Source organism: Perognathus longimembris, chromosome 7 (genome assembly GCF_023159225.1).
Source record: "Perognathus longimembris pacificus isolate PPM17 chromosome 7, ASM2315922v1, whole genome shotgun sequence".
NCBI lineage: Eukaryota > Metazoa > Chordata > Mammalia > Rodentia > Heteromyidae > Perognathus > Perognathus longimembris.
In genome coordinates, this window is record NC_063167.1 from 43265971 (window position 1) to 43288945 (window position 22975).

At 34.7% G+C, this 22975-nt stretch overlaps 1 protein-coding gene and 1 long non-coding RNA gene across 7 annotated transcripts in view; one reads left to right on the forward strand and one right to left on the reverse strand.

Moving 5' to 3' along the window:
- Window positions 1-9485, forward strand: part of Atg4c (autophagy related 4C cysteine peptidase) — a 56920-nt gene extending 47435 nt beyond the window's left edge. For all 6 annotated transcript variants that reach the window (XM_048351463.1, XM_048351460.1, XM_048351461.1 and 3 more), the window contains exon 11: window positions 8397-9485. In XM_048351463.1, the coding sequence (XP_048207420.1) occupies window positions 8397-8564 (168 nt within the window). In that variant the 3' untranslated portion in view covers window positions 8565-9485. The remainder of the gene's footprint in view (window positions 1-8396) is intronic.
- On the reverse strand, window positions 4004-21305 carry LOC125355245. The gene is made up of 3 exons (XR_007211625.1): window positions 21260-21305; window positions 13400-13404; window positions 4004-5253 (listed from the first exon to the last, which is right to left on the reverse strand). It is a non-coding gene; the product is annotated as an uncharacterized LOC125355245 (long non-coding RNA).
- Window positions 21306-22975: the final 1670 nt, after the last annotated feature.

The window sequence follows — 22975 nt, forward strand, 5'->3', positions numbered from 1 at the left end:
TAAACTTCTGCATTTTTTTGGTCCTTGAATACTGCCAAAACATTTACAGAGACTTAATAGCCCGTGAGTGTTTAGTACTTTAGGAAATAAAAAAAGATTACTTATTTCAGAGATAAATATAATTGGATGGGTCTCTTTATTAGTACCACAAGTTACAGGTTACCCTTTATGATAAGTGGAATCAATACCAGAATCATTTTTGAAAAATTTAACTTGTACTCAGACAAAACAATAATTTTATTGGTTTTACTTCTAGCTAATTTGTTCAGGAAATGGATATATTTAGTTGAAATTATATTTTTTCAGCAATGTAAGAAATGGAATGAAAAGTTAAGTAGAAAGTCTTATATATAGTATGTTTAGTTTACTTGCCCTGACATGTAGAAGGAGAAACTTGACAGGAATGTGACAGAAAAATAAATGAGAAGAGGAGAAAATGAGGTATGGGGTACCTTTCCTTATACTTCATTTCTCATAGTGGTTGTTGTGTACTCTCTTTGTCAACATGGAAGGCCAAGTTAATGGAGCAAAGCATGTATTCTTCATTTTTTCTTTCTTTAATACTTGTAATTCATGTATGCATTTGTACATTTGAGCTTTATAATTGTGTTTATGAAATGCCACGTATGTGCTGAAATATTCAGGTGATATTGTGACATACATTGATGTTTTCATGAACATTTTGCGTTTAGAAGCTCTATTTTCTATTTTCACCAGTTTATTTAGATTAAGTGTATTTCGAGCAGTAGAAGAGTATGGGAATAGAACAAAACAACCTACTACTAGCAAATAAACAATTTACAAATGACTTGCATATTGATGTTTTCTGATTAAAAAGTTTTTAATAGCTTTTACACTGGAAGAATAACTAGAAATGATTGCTTCTAGTGAATCAGTAACATTCACTATTAAGGCAAAGGGAAACTATTTTGAAATGTTTTGAAAGTATTGAGAATTTTGTGAGATCAATTAACTTTGGTGGTCTTAAGATAATGGAGCCTTGTACAAGTATCAAACACTGTCAGTTAATAACTTAATAATATACTTTTTAATATTATCAAGTATTCTCAAGTAATAATATACTAGAGTACTAGCATTGAGTGAAAGCTCAGGGACAGCACCTAGGCTGAGTTCAAACCCTATAACTCATCCTCCCTCTGCCCCCCAAAAACATTAATAACAATATACTTTTACCTAGGTGATCATACATTAATCAATTTTCTGTCCTTTTTTTCTTCAAACTTGAATTTGGTATTTTTTATTAATCTTTTTCCTTGAAAAATTAAAATATCTTAAGAGTTATTCTTTTTCTAGGATGTAACCACAAAACTGAAGTTTTCTTATTTTGAAAATGCAGCTAGAGAGTCTAGAGTCTTATACTAAATTTATAATGCTTTATGAATGAATGAATATTCTGTACTGTGTAATTTTTAAAACATTAATAAAAATTGTTAAACTGGAGTCCAGAAAATATGTAAGTAATTATTGTATGTAAAGCATAAGATGACCAAGATATAATCTCTGCTTTTGAATAAGATGTAAAACTTATGCCCTCAAGTAACATTTATGCTTGAGGAGGGGAAATAAGACAAGTAGGCATATATTACATTGAATATGATAAGCATCCATACGGAAATGGAAATAAATTGATAGGGGAAGGAAGAATATTGAAATGAGAGAGATGTCACATCCAAGTCAAAGTACTTTATTGTGATGGTGATATTTAAGATGAGCCTTAAAATGTAGTCTAATTTCCTTTGGCTTGGTGAGAGGGAGGGGTACTTCAAGCTGAGGCAATAATAGGAAAAATTCAGAAGCCCACTGTGGAGCTTACCTAGAGAATGGCAAATAGTACAATTGGATGGGTGTCCAGTATAGATACAGGGCAAAATTTTTGTCTTCTGACTGCCTGAGTCAAAACCCCTAGGGGTGGGGGTGGCCTGGGCGCCTCTGTTTTTGACAAGATTCCTAAAATCTTGTACATCAGTTGAGAACCACTGGTGTAAGACAATGTAATCTAAAATTGTGTGACACTTGATGATGTTTTTAGGTGTCAGTAAAGCATATATTATATGTCTGTAGATATGTAAATATATCTACAGACATAAGTATATATCTATAGATGTTTATGTATATTCATATTATGAAAGCATAACTGGCATATTAAACATTATAGAAGGCTATTTAAGTTACAAAATTATTCATTAGTCATAATAGAGATAGCATACACAGCAAAATAATGAAGATGATATGTATATGTCTAAGACTTAGGAAACATTGGTATGTATATGTCTAAGACTTAGTGAACATTGATATGGGCAATAGTGAAAGATGAGGAAAAAAGATGAGAAAAGTGCAGTAAAATAACATCATGGAGGGCTGGGGATATGGCCTAGTGGCAAGAGTGCTTCCCTCGCATACACAAAGCCCTGGGTTCAATTCCCCAGCACCACATAAACAGAAAATGGCCAGAAGTGGCGCTATGGCTCAGGTGGTAGAGTGCTAGCCTTGAGCAAAAAGAAGCCAGAGACAGTGCTCAGGCCCTGAGTCTAAGCCCCAGGACTGGCAAAAAAAAAAAAAAAAAGTAATAAAAATAAGTTCATGGAGAAGCTTGAATGTTAGTTGAATAACTGCACTAAAAATATACTCATTTTATTACATTAAATTTCACTCATATGGGAAGTATAGAGACTAACAAAATGAATGTCTATATTCTGCTATTGAGTTTATGAACATTTTAATTGGTTATCTTTCCCTGTCTTCTTTTTTTCCCCTTCCCACTAATAACTACTATCCTAAATTAGTATAATATACCCATACATTATATGCCAATAAACATATATTCCTTTACATGTTCTTTTTTCACTAATGCTATGTAACATTTATGTAATCTATATAAATATGTATATGTATATGTGTATATGTATATGTGTATATATAGAAATGTGTACATATAGAAATCTTTCATTTGCTAGTGACTTAAAGATAGTCTATATCTCTACACTTTCACCTTATTTTTATAAATTAGTGAGTAGTAGACAGCTCTACAATATTATATTTATAAAGGTTAAATATTTTTATTTAAAACTTTGTTTTATTGATTACTTACTTTGTTTTTAAGAACAAGAATAAGGGAAGGAGGGAGGGGGAATGAGGGAGGAGGTAACAAACAGTACAATAAATGTATCCAATGCCTAATGTATGAAACTGTAACCTCTCTCATTTTGACAATAAATAATAAAAAAAAGATCAAGAATAAGAATTGCTTATTTGATTTTTTAATTCCAAATAATACTTTAAAAAACTTTCTGCTATACATCTCTCTGCAGATGTCCACACAGGAAAAATTGCACTTGACCACTTGTCCTTTAGCTATGAGCTGAATCTATATTTCATAGACATTGAATCCTAGAGCTCTTGATGTTATTCAATCCAAAGCTAACATTTGTTGAGTCTTCACCGTAGGTCAGGTACTGTGCTTAGCACTTCGTATACATTATTTCATTTAGTCTGAGGTAGGTAATGTTATATCTATTGTACAGATGAGGAATTTTGCATTTAGAAAGGTTCAGTAGTTTTCACAAAGGTCACAACTAATGAATGGTAGTGCTGAGATTTAAGCCTCAGATAGTAACTCAAGCATATGTACTCGTAAGTACTGTTATACAGTTTCTTAGATATACATCAATCCATGTTCTAGGCAGTACGCTATCTAATCTTTATTTCAGGTGATAGAGAACTTTATTTTTTATTATAAGTGATGTTTCTTGGATGTCTTTTTTTTTTTTTTTTTTTGGCCAGTCCTGGGCCTTGGACTCAGGGCCTGAGCACTGTCCCTGGCTTCTTCCCGCTCAAGGCTAGCACTCTGCCACTTGAGCCACAGCGCGGCTTCTGGCCGTTTTCTGTATATGTGGTGCTGGGGAATCGAACCTAGGGCCTCGTGTATCCGAGGCAGGCACTCTTGCCACTAGGCTATATCCCCAGCCCCTCTTGGATGTCTTTTAAATTTTCAGATAGTTTTCATTCATTTTTCTTCTTTAAAGCTTTACTTATACTGGGTTGGAATCTGCCTCCATGTGACTTACCCTGTAGGCTCATAGTGAAAGAGAAGTAAGTTTCTTTTATCTTTTCTAGGATAAACATTCTCATTTTCTCCAAGGACACACAATTTCCCACGCCCATCATAATTTTCGGTGAATGTCTTTTTGAAATCGCTAGAGTTTTAGTCTTATGTTCATGATTACATTTCCTCCTAGATTGCATTGTCCTGATAGTGTGTATTCACCAAGTAAAATCTGAGGGATATTTTGTTATTTCATAGGTTTATTCTCCTGAGATCTAATCTGATATTTTTCATAAATCTTCAGGGGATTATAGTTTAGGGAAGACATGAAGTGGGCATTAAAGATAAATGATTGTATAAGAGTATGTTTAGTAAACATTTAGTACACATTTGAATGTGTAAGCACTCTCATTTGATGTGTTTACTTTCAAATCCCGTGACCACTGTGTCTATGAGGAGCAGTGAATTTCAATAACTTCAGTAAGAGGAGTCATCCTTACATGAGAAGACAGATCAAGAAGTGCTAGATACTCAGATGGACAACTCAATGTACAACCTTGTGAAGTTCAGGAAAAATTAAATTAAAAAATTCATAGATTTAAGATTCCACAGAATGAGTTGCATATTCCATGGGGTTGACAAATATTTAGAGATGTGTATCACCAGTATAGTGTCATACAGAATGGTTTCACTGCCATAAAAATTGTGTCTGCTCTTCCTTTTCATCCCTCTTCCTCCCAGCCTCTACGGTGTTGTCTTTGCCAGAATGTCACATTGTTGACACCATACAATATGTGGTCTTTCAGATCGCTTTTCACTTTTACAATGTGCATTTTTGTAAAGTTTCAATGTGTCTTTTGATAGCTTTATAATTCATTTATTTTTTAGCATAGAACAATATTGTCTGGATCTACTACGTTTATCCATTCACCTACTAAAGGACATTTTGGTTATCTCCAAGTTTTAGCTATTATGAGTATGTAACAAATGTATGTGTGCAGATTTTATATAGACATACATTTTAAACTAATTTAGATAAACCTTTAATGTATATTTTATTTGATTGCCTTTTTGTTTTTTTGTAATAGTCTGTGGCTTGATCTCAGTGCTTCAGGCTCTTCCGTAACTTTTTCCCTCAAGTTTGGCCCTCTATCACTTCAGCTATACCTCCACTTCCAGTTTTTTGCTGGCTTCAAACTGCAATCCTTACATTTCAGCCTCCCGAGTAGCTAGGATTATGGTCATGAGTCATTGACACTGACATCATTTAATGGCCTTTAAAATAATTTTAAATAAATGGAAAACATTAGAAAATTACAATTCTCAAAAGCTTGAATCAAGAGATATATAAGAAGGCTTTCTATTGTAAGGGGGTTTATACAAAGTAGGTACCTTTTATAAGAAAGGGCTAAGTTTCTGGTCTGACATTTTCCCCTGGGACAGATTTAAATATGATGTTGATGAGCAACTCAGTTTTGTGCTATAAATTCAAATAAGTTCTTTCTTGATCTTGAACGAAAGAGTGAGAGATGATAATGTTAGCTGTGCTGTGTTGATCTGAAAATGCTGTAATGTGGACACTTGCTCCTTAGATACTGGACTTCTATAAGTGACATTAAATGAATGTAAAATGACAAAGTACTTTGGACTATATCCAGCTACTGGCTAGTGATGAAAGGTGATTCATCAGATTAATCTTTGCCTCTTTTTCATTTCTAACATTTTCCCCTTCTTCCTTTTTTTGGAGGATGTAAACAAAGTAGATTAAAACAATGTGTAAATTAGAAGCATATGAAGTATACAATCTAGCTTTCATTAACTCTAGTTTTCTTTAATATATGGTGGTTTTTAAATGGTTCATTTCCACTCAAGTAAAATATGCATTTTAGGGCTGGAGTGTGGCTTAAATGATAGATCACTTGCTTAGAAAATGTGAGCCATTGAGTTCAGACACCAGTACTGCCAAGAAAAGAAAAAAAAAGGAATATTCTTTATAGTAAAATGTCTGATTTAACTGTTTGAATTTAACAATGTGTCTACATGTTAGGCCTACATATTTATTTAAGCCAGATTTCAAGAGAATCTGTAAATGTAATATACAAGAATTGGATAATTCTTTAGTTGAATGTTGACATTTGGAGAATTTAGTTTTACCCCTAAAATTACTATTTTAAAACATATCATATTTAACTGATCATGATTAATGGTAGATGTAAATAATGTTGATATTTTCCAGCTTTTTCTGTAACTCAAGTAAAATTTTTCAGAATCCTTAGATGGCCTTTATTGCCAATAGAAAAATTTATTTCTGGGTCATGCTTGATATGACATGTCTCTAATCCTACCTACGCAAAGTTGGAGGATCGTATGCTGACATATAGAAGCAAGAGACTCTATGAAAAATAAACTAAAGCAAAAAGAGCTGAAGGCATGGATCAAGGAGTCTACTTGAGTCTACTTTATGAGACTCTGAGTGTCTGTGAATGTGTAGAGAGAAAAAATTATTTCTGCTATGTGTGGTGGCACAAAAAAATAATACCTTGTACTTGAGAGGCAGGAATATCACAAGTTTAAGGCCAGCCTGCGATACATAATGAGACTTTGTCTCAAACTAAAAAAAAATTTTGAAACAGTAGTTCTGCCTGCAATCCTAGCAACTTGGAAGGTGGAGTTTAGGGGAATCACAGTGCCAGGTGTACCTGGCAAAAAATGTATATGAGATTCCACATCCACAAATGGCTAGGTGCAGTGGTGTACATTTATCATCCCAATGATGAAGAAAACAAAAATAGGAGGATTGTAATCCAGGATGACCTGGGTATCAAGCAAGATCTTATCTCAAAAATAACCCAAACAAAAAGGGCTGGCAGAGTGCTTCAAGTGGTCGAACACATGCCTAGCAAGTGTGAGGTTCAGACCTCAAGATCACCAATAAAAATAGAAAGCAAAAGAAGTTTTTGTTGTTGTTGAAGCATGCTGTGTTTTGTTTAAAACATTTGTTTTTCTTTCTGTCAGTCCTGGGCTGGACTTCAGTACCTGGGTGTTGTCCCTGTGTTTTTGTGCTCAAGGCTAGTACTTTGACACTTTGGGCCACACCTCTACTTCTGGTTTTTTGGTGGTTAATTGGAGATAAAAGTCTCTCAGACTTGGGCTTCAAACTGATCCTCAGATCTCAACCTCCTGAGTTACTAGGGTTACATATATGAGCCACCAATGCTTGGCTTAAATCATTTAAAAATAGTTTAAATATTGAAGGTATGTATGTATGTATGTATGTATGTATGTATGTATGTATGTATGTATGTGTGTGTGTATGTATGTATTATGTATGTACTTGTTTTTGTGTTGGTTGTGGGGCTTGAACTCAGGGCCTGGACACTGTCTTTGAGTTCTTTTTGCTCAAGGCTAGTTTTCTACCACTTTGAGCCACAGCTCTACTTTGCAAATATTTTGAAAGAATCTAACAGATATTGCCTTTGAATTCCAAATTTATAGCCAGTAAGATTGTGTGTATCTCTTCTAAATTCATGGAGTTGTTACTTTTGCAGGTAAAGTATGGATTATAACTATGTTGAATGCAGTTTTTTATGTTGACTAGATTATTATCGAGATATTTCAGCCAAACTGCCCTTTTAAAATAAATGAATTTTGCAAATACCAAACTTAAAAATAATTTTACATAGTTGCTTTTCTGTAAAGCAGAAAAGTTGGCTGTTCTTTGACCTGCTATGTAGATGATGGCTAAGAGTGATTTTCTCAAGGTCACACGGAAGCAAATTGCAGAATTGAGATTAGAATGGGCCTTCTGATTCAGTTTAATGCTTCTTTTATCTGTGTTAGGTTAACAATCTTTCCCAATATTTCACCATAGACAATTCTATTTTATTCCATGTCTGTTACTACCAAAAACGATAAAGATAATTTGAAACATAAGTATTTTTTTAACGTTTGGTTTTGAGACAGGGTTTCTCTATTTAGCCCCAGTTAGCCTTGAACTCCCTATTCTGCCTCAGCCTCCTTAGTACTGGAATCAGCAAACCTAGCTTATAACTTAACTGTTTAGTATGGTTCTAAGCTAATGTGATGAGAAGGCTGGAGGTAGAAATAAGCATTTACTTATTTTTTGGCGATTGAGTCCTCATGAAGAGGAGTGTATTTACTTACAAATAAACTGTATGACGCTCATTAACTTTATTTTTCTGATCCAATTAAAACAGTAGCACTGGATAAATGTAACAAGAATCCAACAAGAGAAAGTCAAGGCTAAAAGTCATTTGGTTCTAGTGTGGACTGTTACAATCAGTAAGGGATTTTTCTGTACTTTCTCTTACAGATGCTGAAAATTTCTTCTAAGGAGAAATATCCCTTATTTACTTTTGTAAATGGCCATTCCAGAGACTATGATTTTACAGCTTCTACAACCAATGAAGAAGACCTGTTTTCAGAGGATGAGAAGAAAAGATTAAAAAGATTTAGCACAGAAGAATTTGTCTTACTTTAAAGACTAACATGTTTGTGTTTGTTGGAACTCCCTTGAAAGGGGAAAAATGAAGAGTCACAAGTACCCTTGAAGTTTTATTTTCACCATCTTAATTTTACATGTTCTATTAAAAATATTTGAAAATACAAAACTTTAAAGATACTTTTTCTGACAGAAATGATTGAATTAATTTTTCTTTCTGATAAATATTGAATGATTATGGTTGTATTCTATTTTCCTAAGATCTGCTAATGAACCACTACATTAATTGTAAGCCTTTTAGTCTTTAGTCTTCTGCTCTTGCCCATTAGCCTACTGGAGCTTTGTGGCAGGCCTTCTCAAACACTGGGATCACAAAATTAGTTTCAGAAGCCTCAGTTTGTACTAATGACCAGGAGCCTAGAGAATGAATCTTCAATGCTACCTAGCCAGAGTGTAGTTTTGGTTTATATATCTTGATAATTAAATAGCATCTCTTACCTGTGATGTATATCGAATTGTTTTGTTTTTGTATATTTAATTATAAAAGCAGAATTTTGAGATAAAGTAATACCACTGTGATATAATGCCCACTCATTATGTTTGCTGTTGCACTTTCTATAGGTTTTGTTATTAATAGTAACTAGACACTTAGATAAAGGAAATTATACAAATACTACTATTATTTAGTAGTAATGTTTGATCCCTATCTCAAAATAAAATTTTATGGGAATTTAACTTCAGCAGTTTTAAAAACTGAATATAAATACCATATAAATACTTCCCTGATTTTTGCTATTTGTATAAAACAATGTAGTGGTGTTTAACAGTCGAACCATTTAGGAAGTAAATCTGCTATAGAATATTATGCTTTACTCTTAGGCAAATTTGTGGTATAAAAATACAAAAGTTATTGTTGAGCCAGGGTTATAAAATGAATAATAAAGGCATGAGCACATAAAATGCCTTTGTTTTGGTTTTAATGTTGGGATTATTTTAATCCTTTCATTTGAACAACATCTTAAATGAATTCTGTTTATTTGTAATGAAAGCAAATACTATTAGTGCTCTGAAAGCAAAACATTATCTTACTTTATGGAGCTTCTCTCTCAATATGTAAAGGTGAGTTACTATAAAGACATAAAATTTTGTATCATCTAAAGTCATTGATCTCTTCCATCAGAAAACCCTATTTGTTTAGAGTTGCATGTAAAATTGAAACAGAGTGAGAAGATTGCTTTAGCATGCCTGATGAGAGAAATTGCGTTTGACATTTCCCAGGAAAGATGGTTTATTGAATTGAAGTAGTCTAAAATCTAATTTTTTTCCCTGTTCCTAGCTAAAATCTGGACAGATTAAGTCCAAGACTAATTTTCTAAAATGTCAGGGCAGTATAGAAACAGGAAGCCAATGGTATGTGAAGCTTTATATATGCTGTGGTCTTTTCATCTAAGCCATTGCTATTTACTGTTCTACACAGCCACAGTGGTCATAGGCTTCTTACAAAAGAGAGCACTCATATATCCCAGTGAGTCACAACTTATTGTACATTTTTCTATAAGAACTGGATAAAAGCTTAGGGTTACCAAATAGCCTTGTTATTTTCCTAGCTTATTGTGGGCTCATTTTAGTACAATTTTGGAATGAGACAAAATTGCACCTGGACAATGCTAAGAGAAGGCAGCAACTTTCTTTTTGTTCATATTGAAAAAAATATATATATACTCAAAATATTGTACAAATCTATCAATATAGTCATCTACATCACTGAGAATATATTTTGAGAATGAAATCATCACCATAATGATATGCATATAAAAGTATTCAATAGTATACATGAGTGAATGAATGCATGAATGGAAATTGAAAGGCTGTTAGATTTATCTTGCTTGTTTATTAATTGAACTTTATCTGAGGACTAGATAAAATTGAGGCTACTCTTTTTTGGGAGAGAGAGCAGCAAATAAAAACAGTATCATTGAGTTTAGAATAGAAATAGTGTATATGCTAGTTTCAGACTTGGTTTTGAACTCAGATTTCATTTCAAGTTCAAAGAGTCACTAAGCTCAGCCAGTGGAGCTTATGGGTGATTGCGCTTAGCCTGGAATGAACACCAAAAAGGACAAAGTTTTAAAATAGACATTCTGTTAGTAGGATGGGAATCCTCCGTTTGGGCATCAGTATTAAGATACTGGATTTTACCATTAACATTTCAGAAATGAATTTTTAAATTTTAGATAGGGCTTTTAGTAATGAAGATTTCTTTTGTTTCTTCATAAGATTTGACAATTTGAATCCCTTTTTGTCAATATATTAACCACTGGCAGGTCATTTTGAAAGTCATAATTTACTGAATGAATGAAAAGATCTTTTATAAGTATAAGTATATACAAAAAAGATTTCCCTGAGGTATTCATTTTTCTGCTATTACATTAAATCAGCCACATTAAATCTGTATTAGTTAGAAGACACCTTTTAGAAGATTAAGAATTTAGGTCACTTTTGTATTCTGTTAACCTTAGGATTTAACATTGTTTAATGAGGCCTTACTATATATGTTAAATCCAACTCGAATTTAGAGAAATGAAGGTAAAAGATGCAGAAAAATGACATCTTTTTCATCTGTCCACTTTTGGATCAGATAATCTGTTATGAGAGCTCTAGTTATCTTCTATTATTCCCTGCCAGAAAGCATTTAATTACTGATTAAATCACACCAACCCAGCTTTTCTTTTACTTTGGTTCTTTTCTAGTAGGGAGAAATTTCATTTTCATGGCTTATCACAGGTTACCTTTAATAGCTTGAATTTGGCATCTAAATATTTTTGACTATACATTCATGTCCAAGTACAAAAACACTTTGAACATTTTTTAAAAGCATGAAACAGAAGAGCAAATAAGAAACAATTTGTAGGTATCAAATCACCAATTAGGTTAGATGAGGAAGCAATTGAGGATTTAAAATAATGGCAGATAAAAACAAGACATTCTTAATGATAAAAGCAATTTCTGGGGGACAGAAGGGATTATTATTTTCTGTAAAACAAGTATCTTCCAAAAATGTAAGAGGAATAAATATTTACAGTGTGCTATTGATGATAGCCTCAGTATTATTGCCAGCCCACCACAGTTGAATAGTGTTATTCAATTGAGCTTTCATACTAACTAGTTTGGGACAGTAAATTGAAAAGGTGAAACATCAAGCCAGGAAAATTGAGAACATCCTATTGATTCTAAAATATAAATTTTATATCATTGTACGTTAGAATCTTAAGTCAGTTTCAAAAATCTTAAAAAATTTTGTATGGTTTTCATAGTTATTTAAAGTCTTTGTCATTGCCTTATAAACTTTTTATATTTAGAATTAGTACTGCAGACACATTTTGGAGTTACCATTTTCCTCTCTTTCTTTTTTACAATCCTCCTCGACATTATTGGTGACAAGCAATGGCCCAAAGCATTTAAGACTACAGTTATATAAGATTTTACTTATTCTTTCACAGTGATAAGAAAAATAGACATTCTCTCACAGTGATAAGAAAAATCTTCTAACTGTGTAAAAGGTGTTTGTTATTAGGTAGAAAAATTACTTAAAAAAAAGAAAAATTACTTTTTACTATTCTATACTCTAACCATTTTTCCAGAAATTTAGACAGTCTTCCAAATGGAACTATCATTCATTAGAAATGTGTGAGTATGTGTGTGTGCATGCCAGTCTTGGAGCTTGAACTGAGCTTTTTTTTTCTTCTCAAGACTAGTGCTCTACCACTTAAGCCATAGCTCTACTTCAGCTTTTTGCTAGTTAATTAGTGATAAGAGCCTCATGGATTTTCCTGATTGGGCTTGGCTAAGAACTGCAACCGGCCATCCTCAGATCTGCTAAAAGAAACCCAAAAGTGGAGCTGTGGCTAAAGTATTAGAAAACTAGCCATGAGCAAAAAAGCTCAAGAGACAGCAGTTCAAGTCCCAGGACTGGCACCAAAGAATAAAGTTTGTGAGCATTTTTTCATAAGATAATTGCATTTATCATAAGATAATTATAATATATATTTATACACCATGATATATAATTATGACACAATGATATATAATGATACACAATTTATATGACATGCAATAATATAAGTATATTTTATTCTAAAATAGTATAAATGAATGAAAATAGAAAAATGATGTGTTTTAAAATTTCTTTTATATCCAGAAAAGGTAAAGAAAGTTGAAGTCCACTGGATGTCCATGAACAAAAGGACTAACAGCACAATTAATGTAAGCACTGGGACTTGGGTGATCACCTAGCAGTTCAGGTCCAGGAATCTAATTAGAATATATGGTTTTAATGCAGAGATGCAGATTTAAAGTATTTCTTTTTTGTTGGGGTGGGGAGAAGGGGTGCTGGCTTGGGGCTTGAACTCAAGGTCTGGGAGCTGTCCCTGAACTTCTTTTTTTTAAATTTAATTTATTTATTAATTGAACACAAATTTTTTTGACAAGGTGTTGTACCAAAAGGGTACAGTTACATAGTAGGGCAGTGTGTACATTTCTTGTGATATCTTATGCCCTGTTTTTCTTTCCCTTCTCTAGGTCAGGTAGACATATATACAATATACAATGTATCAAGAACATATACAGTATCCACGTGGCCAAGCCCAGGAAAATTCGCCTAGGGCTTTAAATGTAATGTTGACAATAGACAATATGTTGACAGTAGTCTTATATGAACATACATACATAGCTTTTGAGCTATTGTATTCCACTGAGAGGTCAATTTTTGACCTTTATATGTTGAGTAGTTGTTTGGTTTTAGTTACATACTGTTCGGTCGCTGCCCCAATCCTGTGGGAAATACCATTTGACAAGCAGTTTTTGGTTTCACAGACCTGGTCTCTACTGTCTCTCCGTCTCCCTTTCTTAACACCTGAACTTCTTTTGCTCAAATCTATAGCTTTACTACTTGAGCCACAGTGCTACTTCTGGGGTTGGTAGTTGAATGGAGATTAAGACTTTCCTGTCCTGGCTGACATGAACATGATCTTCAGATCTCAGCTTCCTGAATAGCTAGGGTTACAGGTGTGAGCCACTGGTGCCTGGAAAAGTATCTTTTTCTTTTAAAAAAGTATTTCCTAACTACTTTAAATATACCTCTTAGGAAGAATTTACTTACACTGTTTCTGCTTTAACAAGTGACTAATTTTTATGTAGTTTTTTTTTTTCTGTTTTAGGTGCCCATTCTTTAATCAGGTTCAGTACATTGTTTTTGTATTTCTATTTATTTAGCTGTGTTCTATGTAATGAAGAGGATTGCTATTTAGTCTTTCACATTGTGATTTGTGTACTAACCAGGTTTCATGTCTCTGTCTTAATTTGGTGTTCTTTCCTCTGACTTTTACTGGTTCCTAGACCTGGCCCATTATGCTTTTCTAGATTTATGGCCTGCAGCCCTTATGTATGTCTAGAGAAACCCTTACTTTTGTATGTAAGTTTTTCTTGTAAATACTTGAAATAGTTGAATGTGAAAGAATTGAACAGTAGTATTTTAAAGCAATGTTGTTTTTGTTTTTGCCAGTCTTGGAGCTTGAACTCTGAGCTTGTGTGCTGTCCTCCAGTCTTTTTGTGCTCAAGGCTTGCACTTTACCACTTGAGCCACACCACCACTTTTAGCATTTTCTGAGTAGTTTATTGGAGATAAGAGGCTCACAGACTTTCCTGCCTGGGCTGGCTTTGAACTGCAATCCTCAGATCTCTGCCTCCTAAGTAGCTAGGATTATAGGCGTGAGCCACCAGCTCCCAGCTTAAAAACGTTTTAAGGAAGATTCTGTCCCATGGAATCAAAAATACTATGAAATTATTAAAAACTATCAAATTATTTTTAGTCATAGAGGCTACACATGATCTTGTTGATATGGTTGTAGTATTTCATAGATATTCTTTACTTTTGCTTTTTAGTAGAACATACAGTTAGTTGACTGACAAAGTTGACTTCTACTTAGAATCACCGGAGCATTAAACTGGGTTAATGATTATTTCTTTATATATATATATATATATATATATATATATATATATTATCAAACTGAATTACAGAGAGGTTACAGTTTCATACATTAGGCATTGGATACATTTCTTGTACTGTTTGTTACCTAGTCCCTCATTCCCCCCTCCCCCTCCCCTTTTCCCTTCCCCCTCCCTCCCATGAGTTGTTCAGTTGTTCAGTTCATTTTCACCAAACAGTTTGTAAGTATTGCTTTTGTAGTTGTCTTTTTTTTTACCCTCTGATCTTTTTTTTTTTTTTTTTTTGCCAGTCCTGGGCCTTGGACTCAGGGCCTGAGCACTGTCCCTGGCTTCTTTTTGCTCAAGGCTAGCACTCTGCCACTTGGGCCACAGCGCCACTTCTGGCCATTTTCTGTATACGTGGTGCTGGGGAATTGAACTTAGGGCTTCATGTATGGGAGGCAAGCTCTCTTGCCACTAGGCCATATCCCCAGCCCCCGATTATTTCTATCTGTATTAATTAGGTTAAAATTATGAGGCCTACATTTCTTGCTATCATTTTTATCACTTTAATTTTTCCATTTTTATGATATTAACAAAGTGGTAAAAATTGGATTGAATTGTACATGTCTAATGTTTACCTACATGAAAGTAAGTATTATAACTATCTGAGTTAGTAAGCATTGTGGCTGTAATATTTGAAATAATATAAAATGAGCAAAGGCTTATTTTTATATAGTTTTAGAGATTTCAGCCTGTAGTCAGTAAGGTCTCATTGCTTTTGAGTTTGGCAAGATGGTATGGTGGGAGTACATGGTAGATGTTAACCTCATGGGGAAGCAAAGAGAGGAAGAGGAGGGAACAGGGTCCGACTATTCCCTTCAAACAATACCTTGATACCTAACTTCCCTCCGTGAGGCCCTACCTCTTGAAAGCTGGCCTACCTCCCAATTGTGCCAAAGCCTTCAATAATACATGAATCTTTGGAGGACCTGGTTCAAAACCAGAGAACCATCTCAGTGGCATAGTAGCTTATAGTTTTTTGTTTTTGTTTTTTAAATAATAGCCTTACTGAGTTGCACTTTTCATATACCAGACACTTCACCTTTTCAAGTATACAATACATTGATTTTAAAAATTGAGTTGTAATGATCACCATTAGGAAATTCCAGAACATGTTTATTACTCTAAAAATAAGTCCTATACTGTTTACAGCTATTCTTTATTCTCTCTACCTCTGCTTTTCTCTCTCAGACCTGGAAATCATTAATATACTTTCTTTCTGTGGATTTTCCTATCTTCTGAAGGCCATTCTTTTGGTGTTTTTTTTTTTCAAGAGTTTTGCCCATCATAGTATGTAACAGCACTTCAGTCTTTGTGACTAGATAATACACCATAGATGAATAATACCACATTTTATTTATTCATCAATTGATGGCCATTGAGATTGTTTCCACTTTGGGGCTGTTATGAATAATGCCTCTTCAGCAGTCATGAACATAATATAGTGTAGGCATATGTTTTCATATTTTTCTGACTCTGTGCCTAGGAATTGGTATTGCTAGTCTTGAAGTAACTTTGAATTTAATTATTTGAAAAATTACCAAAATTTCTTTTCTTCAAAGTGGCTACAGCATTTTAAGAGCAATCTACAAGGGCTCCAGTTTTTTTTTTCTCAAATGCTGTTTATTTGCAAGGTGATAAACTGATTGATGATGAATGAAATGCAAAGCGTAAGGTGATTTGTTGGATGAGATCAAATGGTATGTTACCTTCCGGTCAAAAGGAATGTAGTAAAAACAACAAACTTCTCCATACTCATTGAAACATACCTGAAAGAGAATTTTTCCATGAAAGAGAAAATAAACAATATCATGAAATACGTGAACAAGAATGAAGAGGCAACCCTCTTTAGAATCTTAATTCACACTAACAACTCTGAAATGACATTAAATTAAAATGAAATCCAAAGTAATATAAGTTTCAAAATTTAAGATAATAGAGGGCTCCAGTTTTTCTACCTCCTCACCAACCTTGATTTTGCTAGTCATTTGTGGTGTTGACCATATTTTCATGTACTTATTTTCCATTTTTATATTCTGGAAGAAATGTTTTCAAGTTCTGTGCTCACTTTTAAATCGGGTCCTTTGTCTTTGTGTTATTGAGTTGAAGGATTCTTTGTATTTTGTGGATACAAGTCAGTTACCAGTTGTGTGGTTTACAATAATTTTCTTGCAATCTGTGGGGTTGTTTTTTCTTTTTTAAATTTCATGATGGGGAAAAGTAAAATGTGATTTTGCTTTTTTTAACTTAGTGTTTCCTTTGAAACACAAAATGGTTTTAATTTTGATAGTCCATTTTCTCTATTTTTCTTTGCTTCTGCTGTCATATTTAAGAAACAGTTGCTTCATCCAAGTTCATAAAGAGTTATACCTATTCCCTCTAAGACTTTTATAGTCTTAGCTCTTACAGTTAGGTTTTTCTTCATTTTGAATTGATTTTTGTGTATGGTAGATCCTTTGGCATGCAGATATCCTGTTGTCTCAGCAGTATTTGTTAAAAAATGACTGTTCTGTTCTTTCTCTGTTGAATGGTATTGGCCTTGTTGCTGAGTATTAGTTAACCATAAATGTCAGGATTTATTTCTGGACTCTTTTTCCCCCCTTCAGTGCTAGAGATTGAATTTAAGAGTCTTGTATATGCTAAGTATAATACTCTACTACTAACTTCTACCTCTAGCTTCTGGATGCTTGGTATTATTCCTCATGTCAGTACCACACTTTTTATCACTGTAACTTTGTGGTACATTTTGAAATTGAGGAGGGAACTTCCAACTTTGTTCTTTTCTAACATTGCTTTAAAATTTTTTGATGTCTATATTTTCATTTGAATTTTAGGATTAAAAAAATCAGTTTCTGGGGCTAGGAATATGGCCTAGTGGTTGGGTCCTTGCCTCATACATATGAAGCCCTGGGTTCAATTCCTTAGCACCACATATATAGAAAAAGCCAGAAGTGGTGCTGTGGCTCAAGTAGTAGAGTGCTGGCCTTGAGAAAAAAGAAGCCAGGGACAGTGCTCAGGCTTTGATTTCAAGCCCCAGGACTGGCAAAAAAAAAAAAAAAAAATCAGTTTCTGAATTGAAGCATGGTTTTAATTTTCCCTTGTTAAATATAAGGTGTTGGTTTTTTGTTTGTTTGTTTTTAAGAGAAGAGAGGCCAGAGAAAATAGAGTGGTAAAGGAGCCAGATGCAATGAAAACAGAAGACTTTGTGGAAAGCAATGTTACACCTATTTTTTGAGGGCTGGGGATATAGCCTAGTGGCAAGAGTGCCTGCCTCGGATACACGAGGCCCTAGGTTCGATTCCCCAGCACCACATATACAGAAAACGGCCAGAAGCGGCGCTGTGGCTCAAGTGGCAGAGTGCTAGCCTTGAGCGGGAAGAAGCCAGGGACAGTGCTCAGGCCCAGACAGTCCAAGGCCCAGAACTGGCCAAAAAAAAAAAAAAAAAAAAAATGTTACACCTATTTTTTGAGAAAGAAAAAGAAGAGCTGATTTACAAAACTATATGCTGTAAACCAACTGTACAACTTATGGTGGGGAGAGGGAAATGGGAAGGGGGAGGTGGGGGGAAAAGTGAAGGAGGAGGTAACAAGTTAGATAAGAAATGTACTCACTGCCTTACGTATGAAACTGTAACCCCTCTGTACATCACTTTGACAATAAAGAAATTTAAAAAAAAACACAAAAAAGAAAGAAGAAGAGCTGGAAAATGAGTTAAAAACATAGGCAGTCTAACTAAGTAAGCTAGAGGTAACCAGAAGAGATGAGGGGAACACTTGACAAAGATTTTCTTCTACTTAAATTGTATTGTAGATTAAATCCTTATTGCTTTAGAACCTGCACATTAAGAGTTGTAAGTAGGGCTGGGAATATGGCCTAGTGGTAGAGTGCTTGCCTCGTCGTATGCATGAAGCCGTGGGTTCAATTCCTCAGCACCATATATATAGAAGAAGTCAGAAGTGGCACTGTGGCTCAAGTGGTAGAGTGCTAGCCTTGAGCAAAATGAAGCCAGCAACAGTGCTTAGGCCCTAAGTTCAAGCCCCAGGACTGGCCAAAAAAAAAAAAAAAGTTGTTAATAAGAGCTGGTAATGTGGCTCAGTGGTAGAGTGCTTGCCTGGCATGCATGAAGCCCTGGTTTCGATACCTCAGTACCACATAAGCAGAAAAAACCAGAAGTAGTACAGTTCAGTGGTAGAAATCTCTCCTTGAGCAAAAGCAGCTCAGGGACCATGCCTGGGTCCTCAGTTCAAGTCCCAGGACTGACCAAAAAAAGAAATGAGTTGTAAGTTAAGTTTATATAAGATGCTTCTTTCCTTTTCTCCTTTACCATGGTACATTCCACCCACCCTGAGGTGAGGAGCCTCTAAGGTGACATTTTGAGCCTTCTCTTCTTTGCCTGGCCTTCAGACCCCAATTTTCCATAAACTGCAATTAAGAAAGACCTTTTGTTACTGTACAATGAGAAGGAAGGGGACTCATAGTGGCATAAAACAGACTGAGGGCTTTGCAAAATATAGCAAGTTCATGTCTACTAATATGTTATTTGGCCTCCCTAGTTTAAGTAGTGATTTGTTGTTTTCATGCTAATACAAATTCTTGTATTAATAGGAGCATGGCCCTGAGTTTCTTCATCCGCCTGGGAAAAAAATTGCTTGTTTGATGGTAAACAAAGAACAGAAGAATCAATTCATCTCCTTGTTTTAAAAAAAGATGGTATGAAGCAATAGTGGAATAATTTTAATTGTAACCATCTAACACTTGCAATCAGTAAGATCATTTGTGTTCTGTTTTTAGGAAATAGAGTATGAAAGAGTACATAGCGCATTAGAAATGCAAAACATGACCACATGTTCTCAGGATTTTGTCAGTGTTACATGAAAGAGCACTTGTATTGGGATGCCCAGCTCTGAGGATATTCTCTGTTCAGTGTGTATTTACAGAGATGTATGAATATTTGATTAATGAGTCATGGTCTCTGGAGAAATTTAATAACTGTATTGCTGTACAAAGCCAGGCCCTTAACTGTTAACACAGCTGCCAATAGTGTCATTGACACTGCAGCCCTTTCTGAATCTAATATTCTGGGAGTAAATTCCTTGGTGAAAAAGGGACCTTTGAGAGGCATTCAGTTATCTGTTTTGAACTTTATTCAATTTACAGGCTCTGATTTGTAAAGATTTTTCCAGTGAAAACAAGCAGTGGTAGAAAAACTTAAAAATGTCCTTTTTATTTTAATGATTATTTTCCCCAGAAATTGGTAGGAAAATCATTGATAAATAAAAAGCAGTGATTATCCTCTTTATAATTATCTCTTAAGGATTAAGTAATATTTTGTCTTGTTCATCATATATAAAATATCTACAAAAAGAAAAGAATGTAAGACATTATTTTTTACTAAGATGTGTAGACCTCATATCTATTTGAATGCCATAATCAGAATTCATTATTAAATGATTTCATGCTTTTTCAGCAATAATTGATGGCTAATTTATCCTTTCTTTCTCTTTTTTGTTTGGTTTCTCATATCCGTGGAGAAATCAATTGTAACATTCAAAGTTATGTAAGTATTTTAGTAATGTTACCTCGGTTTAACTGCATGAGTAACAGGGAGAAATGTCAAAAAAAAGATAAATTCAGTGCAGGAGCTTTTGCTGGAAGCTGTAAATGCAGGTTAGAATTATCCATGCTATGCAGAATTTCCTGCAACACCTCTCCTTAGGGCCACAATGCATTACAGCAGACGTGTAATGAAGCTGCTATAAAATCTCTGGTAATTAAGGGGGATTTGACAGTAATTGCAACAGTGAATCAACTTAATTATTACCTGCTTCAAAGAGAGATAACCTGATGTTATAATCTAACCTTTTCTACTTTTAAAATGGGAGATTAAACAAGTATATGTAGCATTTAAAAATTGAATGTGTTGAGATCGCATTGTATTAATATACTTCTGATATACATTTTTATATCATGTACATATCACATTCTCAAGAACCGGCATTTGGCTCTCTCTGATATGCTCTGGAAACAGAAGAAAAGCTCCATCTCTTATTCAAGTGAGCTTTGTCCTAAGCCACAGACAGGCCTTGATTGTGGTTAACCTGACCTCCACAATTAAAGAAGGGTAATGTCTCAATATTGTATGTAAAGAAAAGAAAAACAAAAATTATCAGCATTTACATTTAGGTAGACGATCTCTTAGAATCTTAAATTTTCATTAGGGGCTACAAACATATGCATGCAAAGGTGAAGATTTATGGTTATCTGAAAGTTCTTAGGTAATTTGGCATGTATTTAGTCCTGGTTACAGGATGAGACACAAGTTTTGGCCAGTTATTCCTTATAAACTACACTTTCATCTCCTACTGCCTACCTACTTCCTAGCATCATGCTTATAAAAGTAGAAGTGGTAAAAGATGATAGTATGGTTTTAATATGAATTCATGTTATATACTGTGTGCTATCAGGTACTTAGGCAATGTAAGCAACAGCAGACTTTGTAGATCTGGGTTGGCCTCTCTGGTAACTCTTTTTGTCAGCTCTCTTCTTTTTTTTGGGGGGGGGCAGCCTTGGGACTTAAGCTCATGGCCTTGGTGCTGTTCCTGAGCTTATTTTGTTCTAGGCTAGTGCTCTACCACTTCAGCCACAGTGCCACTTCTGCCTTTTTTTTTTTTTTTTTTGAGTTTACTGGAGATAAGAGTCTCATGGACTTTTCTGCTTGGGCTGGCTTCGAAAGAACGATCCTTAGATTGCCTCCTGAGGGAGTATTCAATCACCAGGGCCCTGCCTCTTTTCTCCTTTTTAAGCCATGTCATCTTTGTGTCTTCATTGGCTTTGTCATGGTATTGTTAACTCTTCATAATTGTAGAAAGAGGGGCTGGGAATATGACCTAGTGGCAAGAGTGCTTGCCTCATATATATGAAACCCTAGGTTGGATTGCTCAGCACCACATATATAGAAAAGGCCAGAAGTGGCACTGTAGCTCAAGTTGGCAGAGTGCTAGCCTTGAGCAAAAAAAGAAGCCAGGGACAGTGCTCAGACCCTGAGTTCAAGCCCCAGGACTGGCAATCAATCAATCAATCAATCAATCAATGTTGAAAGATTGGTTCACAATAGTTTTATTTCAGAGTTGAATGTTTTTGTTTGGTTATGTGTCTGCTAAAAGCAGAGCCCAAATTAACTGGCTTGTTTCTCTGGAGATGATTGATTAGGTAGGCATGGGTTTGGGGATGGAACAATCCTAACCTGAGTCATTGCTTGCCACACATCAGTACATTCATAGGGAAGTAAAAAGAATTGAGACTTCCTTTGGGGAAGTAATAGATAGTTGCCCAGAACCAGACTTTTAAGATCAGTTGTACAAGTTTCTTTTTACATTGTTTTCAAAATATAAATTGAAAGAAAATAGAGAACATATATACTTTATTTTTTAATGTTCCTTTATGCCACACATTAGACTTTCTGTTAAAGTAGAGGCAAATAGTGTAGTCAATAATTGAATAATGGATAAGGTCATTAAGCAATGTAGATTCAAATTTATATTTTGTGTGTGCCAATCCTGATGCTTGAACTCAGGGCCTAGACTGTCATTGAGCTTCTTTTGCTGAAGGATAGAACACTAGCACTTGAGCTGTAGCTCTACTTCTGGCTTTTTTGGTAGTTCATTGGAGATAAAAGTCTCATGGATTTTCTTCTTGGGGCTGACTTTGAACTACGATTCTCAGATCCAGCCTCCTGAGTAGTTAGCATTACAGGTGTGAGCCATTGGCACTTGGCACTGGATTCTAATTTTGATCTGTTCATTGACTGACCTGGGGCAATCGTCTAGACAACTCTGTTTTATTCTTCTGTCGGATTGAATTATAACTACTCCACAGGGATCTCCTCAAACCTGAGTTCCTTGTTAGAAAAACTGAAAAATGTAGATCGCCTTAACAGGTTAGCCCAACTTCAAAGGTACCCATTTTATGAGCAGATATTTTCCTATTTCAAATGACTCATGGTTGTCTTTTATTCATATTTATAACTTAATTTACTAGGAATCAATGAGCTAAGTTTATGTCTTTGTTTGTTTGACATTTAAGTGGTTTATTCCTTATTTGTAATGTGAGCAGAGTAGGTTAAAAGGGATGACAATCAAACCAAATGATTTCTGTTAGGTAGATAGCATAACCAGGCTGTGAGAAGAGCTGTTGGCCAGGGTAAGAATCTTTTATTTGCATACCTCCATGCAATTGAGAAAGAAAAATGGACAAAACAGGTAAGGTTCTTGCTCTCATTATAACTGTAATGTATTTTTTCATGGCTTACTTCTCCAGGTACTTCATGCACTTGTCTCAAGGTTATGCCATTAACACAACCAGTGCTTACTAGAGAACAAACCCATGCCTTAGCTCAAGCAAA